Source organism: Echeneis naucrates, chromosome 16, assembly GCF_900963305.1.
Source record: "Echeneis naucrates chromosome 16, fEcheNa1.1, whole genome shotgun sequence".
NCBI lineage: Eukaryota > Metazoa > Chordata > Actinopteri > Carangiformes > Echeneidae > Echeneis > Echeneis naucrates.
Genome location: NC_042526.1, coordinates 13943308 through 13964466, shown reverse-complemented (window position 1 = coordinate 13964466; position 21159 = coordinate 13943308). Strand labels below are relative to the sequence as shown.

The window sequence follows — 21159 nt, the reverse complement described above, 5'->3', positions numbered from 1 at the left end:
GTGAGTATATTCTCCTTTTTCTTTTCTGTGTCTATGATGAAGGTGTCTCCCTACCTTAATTATCAATATTTTGAAATTGACATTTGAAATCGGGTGATGGCTGTTGACGTTACAAACTGAATCCTTTATTGTTGTTTGGATGGTGGGTGGTTGATGAGGGCTGTTATTATTATTACTGAACACACTGGCGGTATTTTTGTCGTGTAGCATTATGCATTGTAAGAATAACTTGGTGCTTTATAGTGAACATCGCTGACTGTGTGTGATTCACTATATTTACAGTACGCTCATTGGCTACATTGAAGTCATGTGGAGGCTTATTTCGTTGCATCCCTTGTAGATACTCCATAAGATGGCTTCTTCTAAAGGGGGCAGATGAGAGAACCCCTCTGTATTATTATGGCCGCTGGGACCAGCTGTGTTTTTCAAATGATTGTTTGTTTACTTCATGGTTTATGCTGCAAGCTTGTCAGAGAGGGTTCCTTGTGCATTTTCTCTTTGTCCAGCCACAGTGTTTTCTTCTACATCTTTCTCCTCTGTTTATCTTGGGCGTGTGTGCTCTCCTCATCAAGCGGTCAGGGTCCCCCCCTCTCAAACATAAGTGGTGCAAATGGGTTTGATGAGGGTGAGCGCTGTCTACATGGCTAAGAGGGAACAGATGCTGAGTGAAATCTTTTGGTGTTTCCCTCTCTGGATCAGGCTGCCCATCGTCCCTGCCCCCCTGCTGTTAACACCGCCCTCTATAATCCCTGCACAGCATGGGCCTGCCAGCAGCCTTGGCTGTGTACTGGACACAACTACTGGGTTACAACGCTGTGATACTCAAAGCAAAACGCCAAAGCCTTTTATTTCACAGCATCACATATTTTACAAATAGGAAATAACGACAAGTCTGCCCTATTTGGCCTGGTCAAATATAAGCCTTATCTTTTCAAATGTTTTATGTTATATCTTAGCTTAGTCCAGTCCAGTCTACGCTATGTCAAAATTTTACATTTAATATAACTACAAAATGCATCTTGGAATATGTTAAATTACATTAATTGACAACATGAGACAACAACTGAACTTCCCCCATTGGCAAGAATAAATAGAAGATCTATTCTATTCTACGGAATACAATGAGTGGTGTTCGAAGGCAGTGGGGGGAAATCTAAGTTTGTGGCGCACAATCAGTCTACATTTTAGGAATTATGGCACAAGTGCTGAGCAAGTTCCTGCAAGTGTGGCTGTCGATGTGACTCATAGAAGCAATCGTGGACATGAATAGGGAAGTCGGCCTGTTAGCTTGTGAGAAGAGGAAATCCGACTTGTCCTTATTTGTCTGCTTTTATGAAGAAAACTGTGGTGAATGAGAAGATTGCAGTTTCTGGGGAGACCATTAGTGACTCACTCTCAGTGTTGAGCTAATGCAGGGCTGCCTCCAAAATGTGTGATAGCAGAAAGATCCCCAAAAATATATTTATATAAAATGAATAAATGATATAACATGTAAGTTGGGTCAAATTAGACCTATTCATAGGCCTCTTCTCACTTCGTGCAGGTCTCAAAGGAGTTTAGACAAGCCTTTCTGAACTGATAGGTAGGACAGTCAAAGTTATGCAGTATTATGCGGAAAACAGTGGACAGGCCCGTTCAGTGTATGGTGTTTTGTAGCTAGCTGGTCAGTTTTTAAAAAATGCCACTCTCATGATAAAAAAACATAATCAGGTGAACTGAAACTGTTAATATTTCCACCTGATTTGTTCTACTGCTCAGCTTTTACAGGGACACTAATTTCATGGACAGAGTACATCTGTGGTAACGAAACATGCAGATTAGTCGTTTCATCATCACATTGTGAAAGTCTCCTGTGAGCCTTCAGTTCAGTTTTAATGTTGTTGCTATGGCGAGGATTAGATTTGATTTTAGGCCTGCGCTTCCTGTTGAGGGGGAGGAACAGACGCAGTGGATGTCGTGGTAGTTGGAACTGGAGATTACATCTATATTTAATCCTGAACCTTCCAAGTATTGTATGACACATCTGCCTTGCCATCAGCTGTGTAACAGCACTCTTGCAATACCTACCCAATAGCCTTAACTGACTGCTGTAAGTGCTGCATCACATCCAGGGGAAGGGGGATCTACTTAGCAGAATAAGTTATGCCTTTCACCTTCTTTCATTGTTTGTTCCCTAAGTGAAATAGAAATACACCGCTTGATTTTCATTTTTCATTCTAATCACTGTCTTTTGCATTTTCTCTTTGATGATCGGTCTGGAGAACAGTGACAATGAAAAGTTTGTGAACCTTGTAGCAGATTAGATGAACAGTTTATTGCCTGGCTTGACACTTGAGCTGCTTGAAACATTATTTGTTAGGCGGGGATCTAATAATCAAATCAATTGGATTGACAAACAAGTGTTCAAAGTTTAAAGTCTTTTGTTTAAACAAATGCCATGTGTCAGTATGAGAGGAAAATACAAGCAGTGATGAATCCCGAAAAAGAGACTACTTAAGCAACTTTAAATATGCATTGGCTGCGAAATAATGGGACGTTTTGACAGAGCCAGACTTTGTCAAATTCTGGACCCTTTTGTTTGTTTTCAGAAATCAACTTGGCAGCACTCAACACTTTTTGATTTTTTTGCTTTTCTTTTTTTGTTTTGAGAATAAGAGTGAAGAAAGATCCAAAGTGAACACAAATAATAAAATCTTTACTGGAAGTGCTACTTGAAAGTGTGTATTGACAAATTTTGCAAAAAAATGGATAAATGCTGAATCACTGGGTATACCCAGGAGCAACAATTACCTACATCAAAACGAACATTAGACAACCATGGCCCATCGGACAAATAGGGCCTGTAATGCAGAAAAAACACTGGAAAGAGTGATGATGAGTCATGGTTTTTAAAATATCCTTCTCACTGTTACACAAAGCAAACAGAATGTAAATTAGACTGGATTTTCTTAGGCCTCAATAGGAGGCTCAGTAATTACCCAAATAAGTCAATTTAGCTGCCGCTGTGGCTCTGGCTGGTTAATAGCTGAGTCTGAATGCAGCAGCATGTTTGCTACAAAAGATTATCTTTATTTATTTTTTTTTTTATTATTATTATTTTTTTTTTTTCATGTTCTCATGTTAGTGGTCAGTTTCACGCTCTAAGCCTGTAAGCAATGCTTAGCTTCCTGTCCCATCACGCTGCCACAGAGGAGAACGGTGCACAAATCAGTCTCCTTTAAAGCCAGTGGAAGCTGAAGTCCTGAGTGGGTGAGATATAGTCACGGCGTAGTGTCATAGCCCCTAGTAGTCAAACATCAAAGACGGAGAGTGCACAACTTAATGCTAACTCCCTCATATCCCAGTGGGGGAAATTATAGGCAGCTGTTTATCAGTAGCCTACGCGAGTGAGTGTGGAGGAACTGCTGAAAGAGATAAAACAGTCTCTTTAGCTGAAGCACAATAAGTTGGCCCGTCGCTAAGAGGCCTTCCAGGGCTCCGTGCTTTGTGATAAAGCTATAACAAGCTGACTCACAGGCACTCCCTCTATTCCTTTTGTCTTCCGAACATTATTTAGCTCAGAATATACGATGTCTGAATATCACCTCGCTAAAAGCTCCAAAAAAAGCTTTTTGCTCCACTGCAGTGCACTCTCACTTCATTTCCCAGAGCTCATTTATAGGCCTTGTACTTTTTCTTTCCACACCTCTTTTTTTCTACACAGGCATGTGTTTTATTTTACATAATCAGTCAGGGCATATAGCAAGGTCACTGGTTTTAAACCCTCCCGTATTTCTTGGTGAATTATGATGTTTTTGCAGAGAGGAATGCGTGCTAAATGTTTCCAGATGCCCTCATTATATTTGGTTATTCCGTCACCGAAGAGTGTATGTGCAATATGGGTAAACTATATTTTGCATGCTGCGTAGTATCTCTGTTCGCATGATTCATTCAACAGTTACAGCGGCAAGACAATTAATAGAGTATCCTCAGTTAATGCTGATCCTGGAATAGACAGCCAAGCTCTCTCAGCCAGGTCCTGATTGCAAGGGCATCGTATGTAATTGCTTTATGATTGCAACATATAATAAAAGACCTGCTCCTCTCTCTCGCATTCTGCTTTTGCAGCCCGCAGTGTGGGAATGGGAAATGATGGAGGATAAAGGGCCTCGTGTAGCCGACTACTTTGTGGTTGCGGGCCTCACTGACTTGTCCAAGCCTCTGGAGGACGAACTCCACTTTGATGATGCCAGTCCCAAGTCTGTGAAACCCAACGCCCCCATCACTGACGTAGCTGTAGTAATCCGCTCCCTGGGTGAAGAGGTACCCCCCGGCTTCACCTGTGTGGAAAGCACCCCTTCAGGCCTCTCTGCAGAACTCAATGGAGCCAGCCTCAGGGGCCCTCAGATCTTCCTGTGCTTTAAGCGTGGCAGAGATAAGCCTCCACTGACAGATCTTGGGTAAGCAGTAATCCTCAGCCTGACCCTTTTACTCACCCAGCACCACTAATCACTTCTCTGCCTTGGGTAATGGCAATCTGCTCTGAAACGCATCCTTTAGCCAGTCATCTCCTCAATTAATACATTGTCAAAGCGGTATTTTTCCCTCAAGACTCTCTTGTCTCTGAAGGATTAAATAAAAAGTTGGCCTAACGCTCCCTCATGTTTCAGGGTTCTGTATGAGTGGAAGGAGAAGCTAAAGCCTGGATGCCACATAGTCCAGACAACACCCTCAGGTCGCCCTGCCAATATCAGCAGCTCGTCCTCTCAGCGCATCTACATCACCTACCGCCGTGCTCCCAAGAGCCAGCCCCACACCTCCCTTGCTGTCACTGATGTCTGCATCATCATCCCAGGCAAAGGGGAGACGCCCCCTCACACCTTCTGCAAGGTGGACAAGAACCTGAACAGCAGCATGGTGGGATACACCTCTGAGAGCGCTCTTCCATCCCAAGCACGCTTGCAAAAATAACTAAGGTTTTCATTGATTGGTGGTGGTCTTTCTCTTCTCTCCTATTCCAGTGGGGATCTTCGGTCTACCTTTGCTATAAGAAATCTCTGGCCAAATCAAACACAATTGCATACAAAGCAGGTAAACAAGTGATGCGTACAGCGTATTAAACATTTTTTTCATTATGTTGTCAGGGCCTGCCCGTATGTCAACACGAAGCACAGTTTTCAAGATGTGCTTGACTGCGTTGTGTTGTTATGTGCTTGTGTCTAGGTCTGCTGTGTAGGTATCCTGAAGAGGACTACGAGTCCTTCCCACTGCCTGAGTCAGTACCTATGTTCTGCCTGCCCATGGGAGCCACGATCGAGTGCTGGCCCGCGCACACCAAGCACTCTCTGCCTGTTTTTTCCACATTTGTGCTGACGGGGGCCTCAGGAGAAAAGGTGAAATCACCACCTGCTGATATAAGAGTTACCAATTACAATGTTTCACAATCCTTTGTGTTTCTGTGACGCAAAATCGACAATGATATTTCCCAAAAACGATACCACAACTTGCTTAAGAGTCTCATTTACATCATCGTTTCATTCATTAATTTTTATTATGACAAATTAAGCTGTCCCCTCAGAGTTATCATTAGTTTTCTGCCCTTAAATACACAAAATCATACTCAATTGCTTCATTTCAGTCATCCTCTCCATCTCCATTACCCCATTTGTCCCTCTCTGCATATTATATGCCTTATGATGAACTGCAGGAATATTTCTAAGAATACCAGACAATCTTAATCAACTTCCAGACTACAACTGGTATCAAAAACAGTCTAAAGTCTGCGTTAGGAATACTAAAGGGCTGTTAGGCTTTGAAAGCAATGCAGCATAAAAGATTTTTTTTGCAGCTCATCTTTTGAATAATGGATAACTCATGCGCCACTTGGGCTGGTGCACAAGTTTTAACTGCTGAATACCTCAGTGCTCACTCCTTCTCCCCCAACCTCTAGACTACGTGCTAGTCCTCTAGCCCTTCATGCCTGGAGTGATTTAATTCCTTTGCATCTTTCTGATCATAGACATTTATATAGTGATAATTTTGTCTGCAGGTGTACGGAGCAGCCATCCAGTTCTATGAGCCTTACTCAGAGGAGAATCTGTCTGAACGTCAGCGCTCACAGCTCAGTCTGCCAAGCGTTGATCTCAGACTTGATGGGACCAGAAGTGTTTACAGCAACAAAAGCATCTGTCTGCTCTCCCACTGGCCCTTCTTCCAGTCCTTCAAGAGCTTTCTCACTTTCCTCTACCGATACTCCATCTCTGGGCCGCATGCTCTGCCTATTGAAAAGTTAGCAAGTTTCACTGAAATTGCCTTTATTTTTTGAGTCAATCAGAAGTTGGTTCATTTTTAGTTTGAGAGTTTATTAACATTTTTTTTTATATACGCTTTTAGGCACATATCTCACTTCATGCAAAGTGTGCCATTCCCCTCGACGCAGAGACCACGCATCCTAGTGCAGGTGACCTTCAGATGTGACGCTGATGAGTGCATGCTTTATTTGTTGTGACATAACTGTCTGTGACACACACTGTAAAATCCTCCACACACTCAAACTCCTTTGTGGATCTTTCGCAGCTGTCTCCACATGACAGTCTGATGCTGAGCCAGCCGGTCTCCTCTCCTCTACCTCTCAGGTAAGGGAGGATTCAGGAAAATATGTAATTATAATAATAATTATAACACACAGACATTCTATATTTTTTGCATTCTCCTTCTCATTTGATATGTTTTTGTGTGTTAGCGGTGGAAGCCTCTCGACATTACTGTTGAATCTGGGCCCAAAAAACGCAGCCACTCTTTTGGTGCTGGCTGTCACAGAGCACAAGATCCTGGTTCATTCCTTGCGTCCAGCTGTACTCACCAGTGTTACAGAGGCGCTTGTATCTGTAAGTCTTTTGTTCTTTTCTATCTGCCACATATTTTCCAATCATAACTCTAAAGAGGATGACCTTAAATGTGATTAGTGCGATTCTGGATGAGGTAAGAGGCAAGGCTGAGGCATCAATGAATCACCCATAATCGCATCAAAGACCCTGTCTAATGCTATCAGTGGTTCAGGGGTTGTTGAGCATCTCTTTGTTTTAATCTCTTCTTTTATCCATGCAGTCTATGTATAAATTGTATTGATTCATTGTTCTGATGATTTTGTCTCTTGTCCATCTCTGTCTCAGATGATCTTTCCCTTCCACTGGCCATGCCCTTACATCCCTCTGTGCCCACTAGCCCTGGCTGATGTGCTCAGTGCACCGTGTCCTTTCATTGTGGGAGTGGACTCCAGATACTTCGACCTTTATGTGCCCCCGGCTGACATCAGCTGTGTGGATCTGGACACCAACACAATCTCCCAGTAAGTAAGCTGCTCTGTGATAGATGGCCACTTTCAATTCCAAGAAACCCAACAAAAAAATAATCCCCCCATGATTTAAGGTTTTATTGGTTTCATGACAGAAGTTCTTCCGAAGGTTGTCTACATTTGTCAGTGAGAGCCTATCTTATGTAATGATAAGAGCTGGAATATAAAATTACTTACTGTACAAAAAGCACTTTTGGATCCTGCTTGTCTACCACTTCAATTCCAAAGATGTTTTGCAATGTAATCGTAAATGCTGAGATCGGTAAATCTATCTTTCTCCGTCTATCTATCTTCAATATTTCTTCCCTGTCCTCCCTCGTAATGAAACCCATATGGTGTGTTTTCAGAAAAGACGACAAGAAGGCTTTAACGTGGAAAATCTTGCCCAGGAGAGCTTGCAAATATCTCTTGAATGCCTTGAATAAGCTTTATCAGCAGCTCACTGAGGGTGAGTCCGCTATGCTGTGTCATTTCGTGTGTATTTTCATGAATTATTAATTATCTGCCGAGTCAGCCTGTACTGATAATTTACAGGAAAAGGTCATTAAGTTATTACAATGTTATATAAAGCCAATCTATAATGTTCATCCCAAGAGAGGGTGTTGATGAAGGATATACCCACTGCTGGCCACATCTATGCCCATCAGCCAACGGCTGTGTTTCCCAGAATCACTTTTGCAGCTTTACTCAAATTTCAGCTGACTGCATAGCACTACAGGCTAATGTGTTGTGTCAGCAGAGAGAACTGAAATATCTGTCTCCTCTAAAGCAGATTCATTCCTAATTGTCTCAATTAACAGTAAAAAGTAAAGAAATTGTAATTTGAACGCAACTAACAAATATTCACCTTTGATGTTCTCGGTTACATGACTTTTGGCTATTGATACAGGAATGATGAAATGTTTCCAGTTTTATCCAAATGTATCCAGTTGTCCAGGACGGAAACACTCTGTACAATCACGCAAAATTGTTGCCTAATAGCTGTTTACAGCAGTGCTTTTGGCTGTTGAGTTGGTTTAGAGTTTGGTGCACGAGAGTGAAATAACTCAAGAACTATACTTTGTTACCATTAAATCTTGTCCAGACATTCATGGCCACAACAGGATCCCCTGACTTTTCCTCCGATACGACGAGGTTCACGTTTACTTTTGAGAGAAATGTATTCATTATTTTATGTGCTGCTATCATCATCTCAAATTTTCAGTTTGTTCAATTCTTTGGTTTATGACCAAATATGCAAAGGTCACAGAACTGATGACATTCCCGCCAACATCTTTTTTTTGTGCCAATCAGCAAATATTGTGTATTTGCATTTACAAAATTTTCATTTAGCTGGTTACTACTTGTCACATTTTAGAAAATGTGCCAAAAATTACAAGCACAAAAAAAAAACAAAAAAAAACTGCATATATACACTATTAGTGTGGTTGTACCTGATTTTACTTCCTTGTGTTGCTATTTTATTCATGGTTATATATATATACAATCAACATCACGACTGTGTGCGCTGTCAGGTGGTCAGCTGAACCGTGAAGACATGCAGATGGAGCACACAGTGACTGACAGTGAGCTCCACGGGGGGAAGAGCCTCCACACTCTGGAGCTGGAGATCCAGGAGGCCTTCCTGCGCTTTATGGCGGCTATCCTGCGAGGATACCGCTCCTACCTGCTGCCCATCACCCAGGCCCCCTCCGAGAAGACAACGGATGCCGGCTCCCTCTTCGACATCCAAGGTACACTTCAAACATAATATAAACCAACAAGCTGTTGTTGTGTTGCCTAGATGTTTTTCCACAGCTGTGGTGGCTGCAGCAAAGTTTGGCCCAAATCACCGCAGTAATGACTCTGTTGATTTATCTCAGGCCTCAGTGGAAATTAAGCTTAGATGAGCAATCAGAGAAACAGCTACGATTAAAAGCTCAATGACCTCGCCCATATGTGTGTAGCAGTGAAGAACTTGTATTGCAGCACAGTGTGAATTTCTTATAAATGCTGCACATTTACACCATAAAGTGCGCGTTCATTTTTAGAATCATGGCAGTGCAATGATATCGCGATACGTTTTGTTTCACAGGCTTCCTGAAGAGCAGGGATCGCTCCCATCAAAGATTTTACTCCCTCATGACCAAGACTCAAATGTTCAGCCGTTTCATAGAGGAGTGCTCATTTGTCAGCGATAAGGATGCGAGCCTGGCTTTCTTTGATGAGTGCGTTGATAAGGTGAGGCTTGCAGCAAATCCTTATTATGGATTTCATGTGTAGAGACAATTCATTAGAAAAACCACATCATTGTGTGAATTAATGCTCCCATATTTAGTCTGAACTCCACACATTTGCAGAAGTTCTCAGAAAAAACAATGAGGCATTTAGAGGAAAGATTAATCGCATGCTGTCTCCTCAATTAAGATGTCTTATCGAGGTTTAATTAGAAAGAACTATAAGCAAAAAACAGGAACTAATAGAAATTAACACACACAAGATCTCCCTTGAGGCTTCTCTTAACATGGGCACTAAACTTTTATCATCATTATCTTCCTCCTGTTGTTTTCAGTCTTGTAAATGTTTTTCCTTTGTCTGTCTTGGTCTTTTTCTTTTTCTCTGATTTCTCTCTCTGCTCCTTTGTTTGTCATGCTGACCCGCCTGCCTGACAGCTATTCACCACTGGAGGCAAGGTAAGCCTCCGGGGCTTGTACTGCAGTTTATAGCTGGATGCACCTTTTTACACATTTTGCCTTTCTCCGTGTGACAGTAGCTTCTGGCGTAGTTTTAGTCAGTGCGCTCGTGAGTCAGCTCAGAGCGCTGTCTGTTTGTGAAGGCAAAAGTGCAGTCAGGTTTTTAAATGGAAGGATGTGCGTTAGCCTTTTATGTGTCCGCAGTCTGCATTATTGAACCAGGTGCCAATAGAATGATCCACACAGAGAGCTTCGGCAGATCTGACTGATGTGATGCTGAGACGGAAAGATTAATTATTAGCGTTCGCCATTTTGCACACTGTCCGTTCTTCAGTAGCTTCTGCCAAATATAAAATACAAGTTTGATGGAGGCAATGATCCATATTTTGAGTTGACAATCAGTGCCTCATTGTTAGTTCGAGGGCTAATCTTTCTGGGATTTGACATCTTTTATTTATAAACTGTGCCTACACATGTTTTGTAATGCATGCAAATGACAAAACACCACCCCCCCTTCCTGAAAAACTTTTTCTGCTTGCACACTTGTGTAATCAGGAAGTCACATTAACATCTTGCATGCACATTTTGAGCTCCTGTATGAATGGATGTTGCGGTTATTATTGAGAAGTGGAAGTATTGATTCATTCAGCGTCATTGCTGCTGAGGTTGACAACAAGTGCATGATTGAGAAAGACCTCTTGGGTGTAAGAGGAAGGGCAACAAGCAGAGAAACACTGAGCAGAATCGAAGTGAGGGCAAACGGGTCAGTTGACTGAATCATCCACTTGACTGAGTGGAACAAACGCTGTAAATGCAGCACCACTCAGGAGCTTTTCAGCTGCTGCCATGATTTTTAACGTTTTGTGCGAATCTTTTGTCCAAGATAAGCAGGTAATCGATTCAGACAAGCCAAGTGAGCGCACATCGGCTATTCAGGAGTAATTTTGACAGGAAAAAAAAGAAAAAAGAAAAAAAAAGAACATGCAACCTTTACCTTCTCCTCTGTGTTGCTGCTCCTGACCTCAGACAGGCAGGCAGTCGAGACTTGAACTCTTCACTTCATAGGGCGGATCCGTCGTTTCAAGTTGACAGAAATTTGACAGCTCAGTTTCAACCAACGCGGCCAAAGCAGTAAAGTAGTGTGGTTTCGTGTCCCTGAAGCGACATGGCATTTTGTCCAGGTCACTGCAGCCTGCATTCATTTAGTGTTGGAAGATTCATAGGATCAAGCCTCTGCCTTGGCAGTACGCTTCAGATAAACGGACTGATGATAGAGGCCATATTTCTGGGGTATATAGACTCATTACTGACATCTGCTTCTCCCCACTGACCCTTGTTTGCTCCGAGCTGAAGCTTTGTACAGTCCCAGATGCCTGTGAGCCTCCAAACAGCAAAAGCCAATGGATTTGTGTTTATGGAAAAGCTGAGATATACGCTCAAAAAAAAGTGATGAAAATTGTGTTTGTCTTGCCAGTTGGACAGTGAGCGCCCTGAGGACACCAGACTGATTGAACTGGATGAATCCCATCGCAGTGAGCACACAGTCTATATCAACCCTCCAGAGCTGCCTCCACCACCACAGGGGGAGGAACATCCTCTGTGCTATAGGTACCGGGATTCTATGTTTTACACATTTCAGAGGCACATGCACGCACACGATGTGATTCCCAAAGGAAAATACAGTTCTTCAGTAGTTAGAGATAAGAATTAGTCCATGCTCTGGGGCTTTGTCATTATTTTAAACTGTAACTCATTGCTTTTGTTGAACCTGTGTCAAAGCTGCTTTACACTTGGCGTACGTTGTTTCTCTTTATGTGGGATTGATCCCCATGTGAAGTTATCTTCATGGTAAATGAGTGTATGTATATGTGTTTCTGCAGCTACTCTGGGTTTCCTGTGCTGAATGCTGAGCTTTTGGAGCCACTGGAGGGACAAAGTCCTCCATCAGCAGGCATGGCCTCACGTCACAGCAGCCCAGCCAGCCCCACGGCCATCTTTAGACGCTCTAAACAGGTCAGCCAAACCAGTAGGGAACGTTTTTGTTTTTTGTTTGTTTGTTGTTTTTTTTTTAAATCTCCCTATCTTGTTTTTTGTGTTGTTCTAGTGTTATACTCATCCTTCATGATGATGGATAAGGGTATGAATGTCAATGGAAAAATGATGTGGTTGATAAAACAAGATAAATCATCTTTTTATGTGTTCTTTTTATTTTTTTCATCTCAGGAGATCAAATCAGCTCAAAGGATAGCCAAAACCTATTCATCTATGCCTCAGATGTGGTCCAAGTGTCTGCTACACCACTGCTACGGCCTCTGGTTCATCTGCCTGCCAGGATTTGTCGGGTCGTGCCACTTGAAGGTCCGAGCACTGCGCACAGCCTACGATGTGTTGAGGAAGATGCAAGACAAGAAGCTGCAGGCTCCAGATGAGGTAGGAGACTGAAAAATAAGACACACACAGAAATGCATACGCATTAATGATACTGAAAGAAATCTTCTGTCCAAGGTGTGTTACCGTGTGCTGCTGCAGTTGTGTGGCCAGTACAGTCAGCCTGTCCTTGCAGTCAGGGTGCTGTTTGAGATGAAGAAGGCTGGAGTTCAACCCAATGCCATCACCTATGGGTATTACAACAGGGTAAGTGGTTTTGATATGAACTGTCAACAAAAGTGGCCTGACTTCAAATGGACGAGTTTAGTTGAAATCATGCTTCTGTGGCAGGCGGTGCTGGAGAGCACCTGGCCCTCCACCACCAGAGGAGGCTACTTTCTGTGGAGGAAGCTGAGGAACATGATTCTCGGTGTGCTCCACTTCAAACTAGCTGGGAGAAAAAACCAGACACTTCACCGAGATCCTCAGCTTTCAGGTCAGCCCAAAATCCTGTTTTATTAGAGTTTGACTGATATGTGAATGTGATAACTGACAGCTAAAAGGTGCACTGATATTTTTTCATTTAAATGCAATAGTTTCACAAATATGTGCCATACTTCCTGCATAAACGCTTGTTGTAACACTCTTTGCTCTAGTGAAAACAAGTCATATATCCTTTGCTCTTTGCAGTCATGATCTCAGAAATGCAGTCAGATATAAGCATCATTAAATGAAAATTGATATCATCCACATCCATTAGTACAATGAGTCACACATTTCCAACATACAAACACTAAAACGTACACCACGAGTCATCTCTTTCTTCATAGCCCAGATTTTTCAGGTCTTATGTTGTGTGGTATAGCATGATGTTCAGTGGTAGTTACGTTTCACTTGCCCAGCGATTCAGTAAATGGAAGACTGTCAAAGTAGGATTTTACATCACAGCTTAATGAGTACACATGTAAATGAGGATGATCCTGTGGGAGCAGTATTTTCTTCAAGGCATCTTAAAATAACAGGGTTTATCCAGCCTCCTCCAGGACAAATTGTTCCCTACACACATTACTTTAGTGTCACTAATTAAACATAGAGAAGCGTTTTTCTCTCCCCACTGGTCCCAGTGCACAGGTTTCTCTTGATGTTAGTTCTCACAACAGGCCATAGAAAGGGTCATTAGCAGTATTGCATCATCAAGCTTCACACCATGTCCTTTACTACTGCTTATTCATGTTTTCAGATTTGGTGCACTTAACAAAGATGATTTTATAGAAATGTACAAAGATGGAAATGCAATCAAATTAAAAAGCGCAATCCTTTCGTTGAATGAATTCATTCATTCATTCATTCATTCATCAACAATTCATTTGGCCCGGATTCGGCTCTCCTTTGAGTTAAAAAAATAAGATAAAAAAAAATGAATGTGATGGCATCCTTTTTTGTTCAGCAATGTTCAATCAGCCACAGCCAGCCACAGTATGAGGTATTCACAGCATCCCTGCTCATAATGGTTACATAAAGTGCTCTTATTCCATCTGTGCTTTAGTCTTATAATCCGGCTGCTACTCTGACATTTGTTTTAACCTGGGCCCCCCGCTTTTATTGTTATCTCATTGCAGACGGCAGTGATCTTGACACAGTCAGTCATGGGAGTTTGGACAGTGCTAATGACTCTGCTGAGAGAACCTCCATTGACACTGACTTCACTAAAATGGACTCCAGTGATGATGGATTTAGCACAGGTAGGATGCCACAGCTTTGCTTCTCCCTCATCCTACCTGTGTCACTACTTCTCGTTGTGACTCAATGTTGCACTGTTAAATTGATTGATTTAGCAAATAAAAAGTGGTCAAACCCCGGGATTCTTAAATCTCCTCTTCTTTCTCTTCTCTCTGCGTCATTGTCACCGTACTCAAATAAATTGTTATGACGCAATTTTGCTATTTGTCAATCACCCAACACCCACTGAAAAACAGGATCTCTCAACTACCAAAAATATGCCTCAGAAACATGTCATTGTATTATTATTAAGTCCCTGAAGTGATATTTTATGAATATGGAAAGCCATCAAATAATTATTTAAGGGTAATAAAATAACAAATCCTAACTACATTCCACTGACGTTTAAAATTGATGAGGGAAAATGTAAAATAGGCAGTTCATCAGTCATGTTAACTCACTGACACACGTTGGTTCTTCTTTTGCCCTGTGCCTTATGTTAGGGTTAGGGTTACATACTACACATACTACATGTGCACTGCAGCAGAAACAGCAGGGGTCGTAAAGGTCTAAGGGCAGCTCGTGGCTTGTTCTGATATTAACTCTGACTCTAGATTTTAAGAACATGTTTGTGTTTGCCCTTGGCTGTATCAAAGACTCTTTTCCTCTCCTGATACTCCTGCTTTTCTATTCTGTGAGTGGTACTGAGTTTGCTGTTAGCTGTACAGAATGGCAAAGCGGTCAAAACTCTCAAATCGCTTTTCTTTTCTAAAGGCTCCATGGAGACTAAATAGCAGGCTTTTGATTTACTCAGCACTCTCTGAGAGAGAAAAACAGTGCAAAAAAAAAATAAAAAAAAGGACTTTCCGAGGAGTGATACCTCTTATCTGTTTTCAGGTGGACAGTCAGACCAAGGTTATGATTCACTGTCCAAAGAGGAAGAGAAGCTGTGCAGCCGAGAGAATGACAACATCCCACTGGCAGAAGACAAAGGACAGAGTCATTCTGGTGAGTGATGCTTTGGCTGCTGTCTCTAATCTTTGACACTTAGTGACCATTTCTGCTGAAGTGAAAATGTCAGTTTCAGTTTAAAAGCTGGTATGTCATATTGCGGTGTGGGCGTAATGCACACCCCTCCCTGCCCATCCATTTGCTGATCTGTTTAGATGTTTTGGAGAAACAGAATCTGGTGATGGATGAATGTTATGTAAGCAGGCAATCGCATGTGTGAAAGGATTTGTTTCCAATGTTGCTGCAAATAAAAACATGTCAGGTCTCTCTGTTCCACCGTTCATGATCAGTGTTGTCACTAAGCGTTGCATTTCCTCTCTCTTAATACCTTATAACTTTATTTTCCATTCAGGGGATTTTCTATGTCAAATGCAAACATTTTGTAGGAATGTATTTTGGCACGTTTAAGGTTTTGACTGACTGCACAAAAAATTGTAATCGGTGTATCTTCCTTAAGATTTGCATGATTTAAGTCTCCACCATCTGACATTGAGACACCAATACGCAGCCTCTCTTCCTAAAAGCTTTAATTGATGTGTTAAATAGGACCAGAGATTTTTTTCTGTCCTTCTCTGTCAGAGCTGAATGTCTTGCTACATTGCTTTTTTGTCACAGGTAATGGCACCGGGTCATCCGGTGACACCCTTCACAGCGGAGTTCTGCCAAAAACAGAGAGGCCAAAATCTCTCGATTTGTCTGGTGGACAGGGAGCCCTGAGGCTCACCGTGCCTCATCTAGGCTCAGCGAAGCAGCAGCACGTAGCCACGGAGAGACTGCATGGGGTAGAGGAAGAGGAGACGGACAAACAGACGGCTCTGGAGGAGATGAGCATGAGGTGCAGTGATGCAGGGGAGAGGCAAGGCGTCTCTGTTGAGAGGAGTGCTGGTGGTGTGAGTAGGACGGATATAGAGATGGGCTTCGACCCCCTGTCGCTGATGGCGACTAAGCAAGTGCAAAGGTGTGACCCGGACAACTGTAGCACGCCAAGCACCCACCGCAACCTCGCGGAGGAGATTGAGATGTACATGAACGGCAGCAGTCCCCTGAGCAGCCGCACTCCCAGCATGGACCTACAGAACACCTCAACCCCCTTATCTCCACACGCCTGGCCGAGCCCCCCCGCTCTCCTGCGCTCCAACACACACCTCCCACTGCCTGTTAAACCCAAGGAGAGGCTGAGGCCGTCTCCGTCTCTTCCTCTGGGTGTCGGTAACAAAGACAGGGACAGGCCCTCCTCGTTAGTGTCACCCTCGTCACCCACTCCCTCCACCTCATCGTTCTCCATGGACTCTCTCCTCACACCAACTCTGGACATCTTCAAGAGCAGCGTCATATCAGCAGGGAAGGGCGTGGCTGAGAAGGCCAGCCGCCTTTACTCTCGCCTGTCGTCCCAGTCTTCATTAACACAGGTCAGAAGTACAGCATGCTCCAAATTTTTCCAACAAAGCTGCTGATGATATCAAACTGTCCACATCGAGCTGTCTTAATGTGATGGCATTTGCTTTCTTTCTTTTTTCCATCCTGCAGGATGCAAACTGTGACCAGATTAGCATATCCTCTCTGACCTCAGGAGAGGCAGACTGCTTCTTGCTGCTTGATAATGACTCCTGTCTGGACCCAGATGGCTTCACCTCCCCCCAGCATGGCAGCATGTCCCGAATCAGGAGGAGCCCAGTCGTGGGCTGTGCTAACCTCGGCAGCCCTGGCACGCCTAACAGAGTGTTCAGACACAACTCCTTCTCCGGTTTGTTCCACATCCTTTAATCTGTCTGTCTAATCAATATTGTTTGACCAAAGCTGCTAATTTGGGATTTTCATTGAAAGATGGAATGTCTGTTGAAATGTCTGCTTTTGCAAGGCAAACAAGATAATCTCATTTCAAGTAGCTTGCGGTCTAAACGTGCGGTTTAAAAAAGGTCATTGCTTCACTGCAGCATTGTATTGATTCCTAGCAAAACAGTTCTTGGCTGTCTAAATTTAGAGTCGGGCTGAGTAAGGGAGAGTCGGTTTTTCTGTGGAAAACTAGGCCAGCAGGCATGAGGGCTGATCGAGTGTGTAGGCTTCCCTGCACTCAGCCGCAGGCCATACAGCAAACATATACACGTGCATGCACCCTCACGTGCACGCTCTAAGACAAAAAACCGAAGACACACATTCACTGTAGCTGAAACAACTGCTGAGTGAACTCTTTGAAGAACAGGCTGCTTCTTTGTCTCACTCTTTCTCATTTGATGGCTTTGATAGCTTGTGCTACATCCTGGCTTTGCCTTGTGTGTCTAATTGTATAATCATCCATTGTACCCAGGTGGTTTGGCGCTCCCCGCAAAAACTCCTCACACTCCAGATTCCTCCCAAGACACCGGTCGCTTCCAACCTGCTCCCAATTACGCCATAGAGGTAAGTTCCTTGTGTTTTAAAATCCGGTGCTACTGATTCGCTCTGTCGTGACGAAGTGTTGCACTGCATCTGATTTCCTCCACGTTGCGATGATTTCTGTTGTAGGTGCTCATGTCCAGCTGTTCGCTCTGTAAGACATGTGACTGTCTGGTGTATGATGAGGAGATCATGGCTGGATGGACAGCAAATGACTCAAACCTCAACAGTACTTGTCCCTTCTGTGGAACAGCTTTTCTTCCTTTCCTTAATGTGGAAATCAGAGATCTGAGACCACAGAACAGGCAAGTTCCCCCTTGGACAGATGGGCGCAGTATGAACCCATTATGAATTCACATGGACTCACGCACACACACACGCACTCTCAGACACAATATCTTTTATCCCAGTGGCCTCATTAAACAGATTTGTTGTGCATCTCCTCGCAGGTCTTCTGAGCAAAGTAATCCTGTTACAGAGGAGTACGCGTCTGCATCTCTCAATCCTGAGGCCGACGTGTCTGCAGCTGCATCAGACTGTGGAGCTCAGTCAGCAGCATCGCCACAGAAGCAGGAGGGCGGCGGGAGCGCTGCGAAAGCTGTGCCGGCCTGTGCTCCGGTGACGGTGCCCTATCTGAGCCCTCTGGTTCTGTGGAAAGAGCTGGAGAGCCTCCTGTTGAACGAGGGCGACCAGGCCATCTCCTCTCCGAGCATTGTTGACCAGCACCCCATAGTCTACTGGAACCTCGTGTGGTACTTCAGAAGGCTGGAGCTGCCAAGCAACCTGCCAGCTTTAGTCCTGGCTTCCCAGCACTGTAGCCATGGCGATGAGGTAAAGATGCCAACATCTTTCATGCTAACCCACGTATAATTGTGTAGATTAATCCATTTAATATATGGTCACCATTTAATCAGTCTTGGTTTCAAGCTTTTGTGTAGGATGTCGACAGTTAGGAGTTTGGTGACTGCCGGTGGTAGTTTTAACAAAAAAATGCATGAATTTCACTGGAAATGTGTCATTTCAAATGAAAATGTATTGCTATAAATAGATATAACAGTTAATATTGGCTGTCAGACACAAAATAAAGCATTCATTCTCATTTTACCTCTTTAGACTCAACAGAGCGTTTCATCTGAGGACAGTAAGCAAGTGCTAGTGAGGATTATGTGGGACAACCTGAAGTTGCACCAAGACAAAGTTCAACCCTGCTATGTCCTGTGGAACACACACTGTGAGTTACTTCAGTATTTACTTTAACAGACTGAGGTATATTATGTTCCGAAAGCTGAAATTAATTTCTACAAAATTATGGCAATGCTGGAAAATGTAATCAAGGTCAGATATTGACATCCAAATGAAACTATGAATATGAAACAACAAAAAAAAAAAAAAATCATGCATAATTCAAATCAGAACTCCTATCACCCACGCCTCCTATCTCAGTGTCTTCTGAGATGAATGAACCTTTGATCACGGTGACTCTCATCTCTCTTTGTTTTCAGGTGCCAACTCCCTAGTTCGGTCGGGCCTATGTGAAGAAGGCCAGCTCTTCACTGTAGAGCTCCTGCAGGGTTTTGTGAGGAGCATTAAAAAGAGTGATGTCTATCAACCCATGAGCCAGATCATCCAGCTTTTGGGGCCAGAACTCGGTTTTAAGAGGCAGAGGTGAGGAGTTGTCAGTGTAAAGTCATGTTGAGACCACAATGGGAATAGAAAACCTAATTTTCTTTCTTTCTTTCTCTCCCAAAAAGGAGCCTCTACAGAGATTTATTGTTCCTTGCTCTGGTGGCTCTGGGGAAGAACAACATTAATATAAGTGAGTTTAAAAGCCTATTTTTATTCATGCTGGCAGCGTAGGATGGTAATGTCACCCCGTGGTTTGAATAGTTTACCACATTTGTCCAGATTCAAACATCACAGACATTATTGGATGGACTGGCCTGGAAAGTGATACAGATATCAGTAGTCCCTATGGCATAAATTGTAATGACTTTGATCATTCCTTTTCCTTTAGTGCCACCAGCAGGTCAAAAATTCAATTTATACAATGCTGGACAGCGACACTAAAAAACAAATGACATTCGCATTAGCTACATCTCTTGCTAATTAGAAAACTTAAAATAGTGACTATCTGAGTAAAAATATATTTTTTTAACAATCTTTATTTCTTTGCAGATGCTTTTGACCGGGAGTACAAGTTGGCCTATGATCGCCTCACACCCAACCTGGTTAAACTGACACACAACTGTGACCGGCCCCCTGGAGCAGGAGTCATGGAATGTAGGAGAACTTTTAGGGAGCCCACTTTGTAAAATGATTGTCTCCTTCTGTTACGTTTTCCATTAACTGATTTTCGGACTGCTCTTCAGACTCAGGACCAGCTCACCTGACTGAACCTCTTTAAAGCACAATAGAAAGATGACACTTAATGTCAGGCAACTGCCATGAATTTCATGAATTCCAAAATGCATGGAGGGACGTGGACAACCCTCGTGTTTGTAAATATTCAGAAAATTCTTCTGTATTTTCAGCATAATTATGGTAAAATATTTGTACAGTCTATTTTATGACTTTGTTGCTGTTGAGGCCGTGAGTTAAAAGTAAGCGTATGATCATGTTGTCTCAGTGGTCCTGGTGACCTTGTGAAGACTTTTGTTGAGTGTGTGTATAATAAGTACTTGCTCTTAGATGTTCATGTTTTCACAAAGCACTTGGACCAGATGAGCTCTGACTTTTCATTTTCATTAACACAATGCTGTTGCCCCCGCAGCCAATGATCAAGTGACTTTTCTATTTAGCAGCTGCAGGATTTACTGTGCTGGCTGACAAAAGCAAAGAAATTGTTTCTGTACCTCTGTAATCCTAGCAGGCATGTTCAATGTCTGAATACACAAGAAACAAAACTAAACTATACAATGACATCAAACAGTATAAGAGGTAATGCTGCTTCTGAATGAAAGAGGAGCAGTTAATTCATGTGTATGCACAATTAGTTAGGTATGTATCTTTTTTGTACAATATACTAAAATAACTCAAAAAAGGAGTAATACTTATATGTTTTATTTACAGTTTTTAAGCAATATCTTTTTTAAAGTGATGAATGAATGGTTCATGTGTTATGAGGGACCACCAAGGATATATTTCCTTCCAAACAGTACAATCAAACTAATAGAAGACAAATAAAACTGAAAATACACTTTTGTTGGTTTAATCAACATGATTTTTGCTAGACAAATTCATGTATTGACACAGAAACTGATATATAAAATTGTACAGAGTATATGATTCTAATATTTTGTATATTTCACATTGGTCTCCACTGTATGATGTAGATGTCAGTTTTAGACACTTGGACAAAAGTGCACTGTTGAAGCTCATTTTAACCACTTACAACCAAACTGACTGTTGAAAACAATTTTGAATGGATGACAGTGCAGTGATTGTTTGCACTAAACATATTAGTAGATGTACAAGTCTAAAATGTGTTGGAACAGCACCTCTGACCTGCCCTAATTTATAACCACAACCCAAAAAAAAAAAAAGAAAAGAAAAGTGTGATTGTTCGCTCTTTTGTCTTTCACTCTTAACTGACATAAAAACTGCCTAGATTTCTATTTGTAGTGTGACAGGACTGCACTGCTCATTACTGTACCTCACAGTTATAATGATAAGATGCTGGATTAG

The 21159-nt window shown here is 42.6% G+C and overlaps 1 protein-coding gene across 1 annotated transcript; it reads left to right on the top strand.

Annotated features, from left to right (window-relative positions):
• The first annotated feature begins 4122 nt into the window (after window positions 1-4122).
• On the top strand, window positions 4123-20573 carry dennd4a (DENN/MADD domain containing 4A). Its single transcript, XM_029522741.1, has 29 exons — window positions 4123-4439; window positions 4650-4896; window positions 5001-5070; window positions 5203-5372; window positions 6029-6267; window positions 6373-6439; window positions 6556-6614; window positions 6722-6866; window positions 7152-7327; window positions 7681-7781; window positions 8848-9066; window positions 9408-9553; window positions 9985-10005; window positions 11480-11613; window positions 11886-12018; window positions 12229-12435; window positions 12511-12639; window positions 12724-12868; window positions 13992-14114; window positions 14989-15099; window positions 15718-16511; window positions 16630-16846; window positions 17408-17499; window positions 17605-17780; window positions 17925-18306; window positions 18598-18706; window positions 18978-19140; window positions 19227-19291; window positions 19651-20573. Exons 1-29 carry the CDS (start codon window positions 4129-4131, stop codon window positions 19785-19787), a joined length of 5088 nt encoding a protein of 1695 aa, XP_029378601.1. The 5' UTR covers window positions 4123-4128; the 3' UTR covers window positions 19788-20573.
• The last annotated feature ends 586 nt before the right edge of the window (window positions 20574-21159 follow it).

Bases quoted from the DNA above. Each gene is read 5' to 3' on its own strand.
- dennd4a (XM_029522741.1), top strand. From the start codon at position 4,129: ATGATGGAGGATAAAGGGCCTCGTGTAGCCGACTACTTTGTGGTTGCG. The intron at 5,071-5,202 runs GTAAACAAGTGA...GCTTGTGTCTAG, and splicing joins CACAATTGCATACAAAGCAG to GTCTGCTGTGTAGGTATCCT. The intron at 6,440-6,555 runs GTGACCTTCAGA...GATCTTTCGCAG, and splicing joins GACCACGCATCCTAGTGCAG to CTGTCTCCACATGACAGTCT.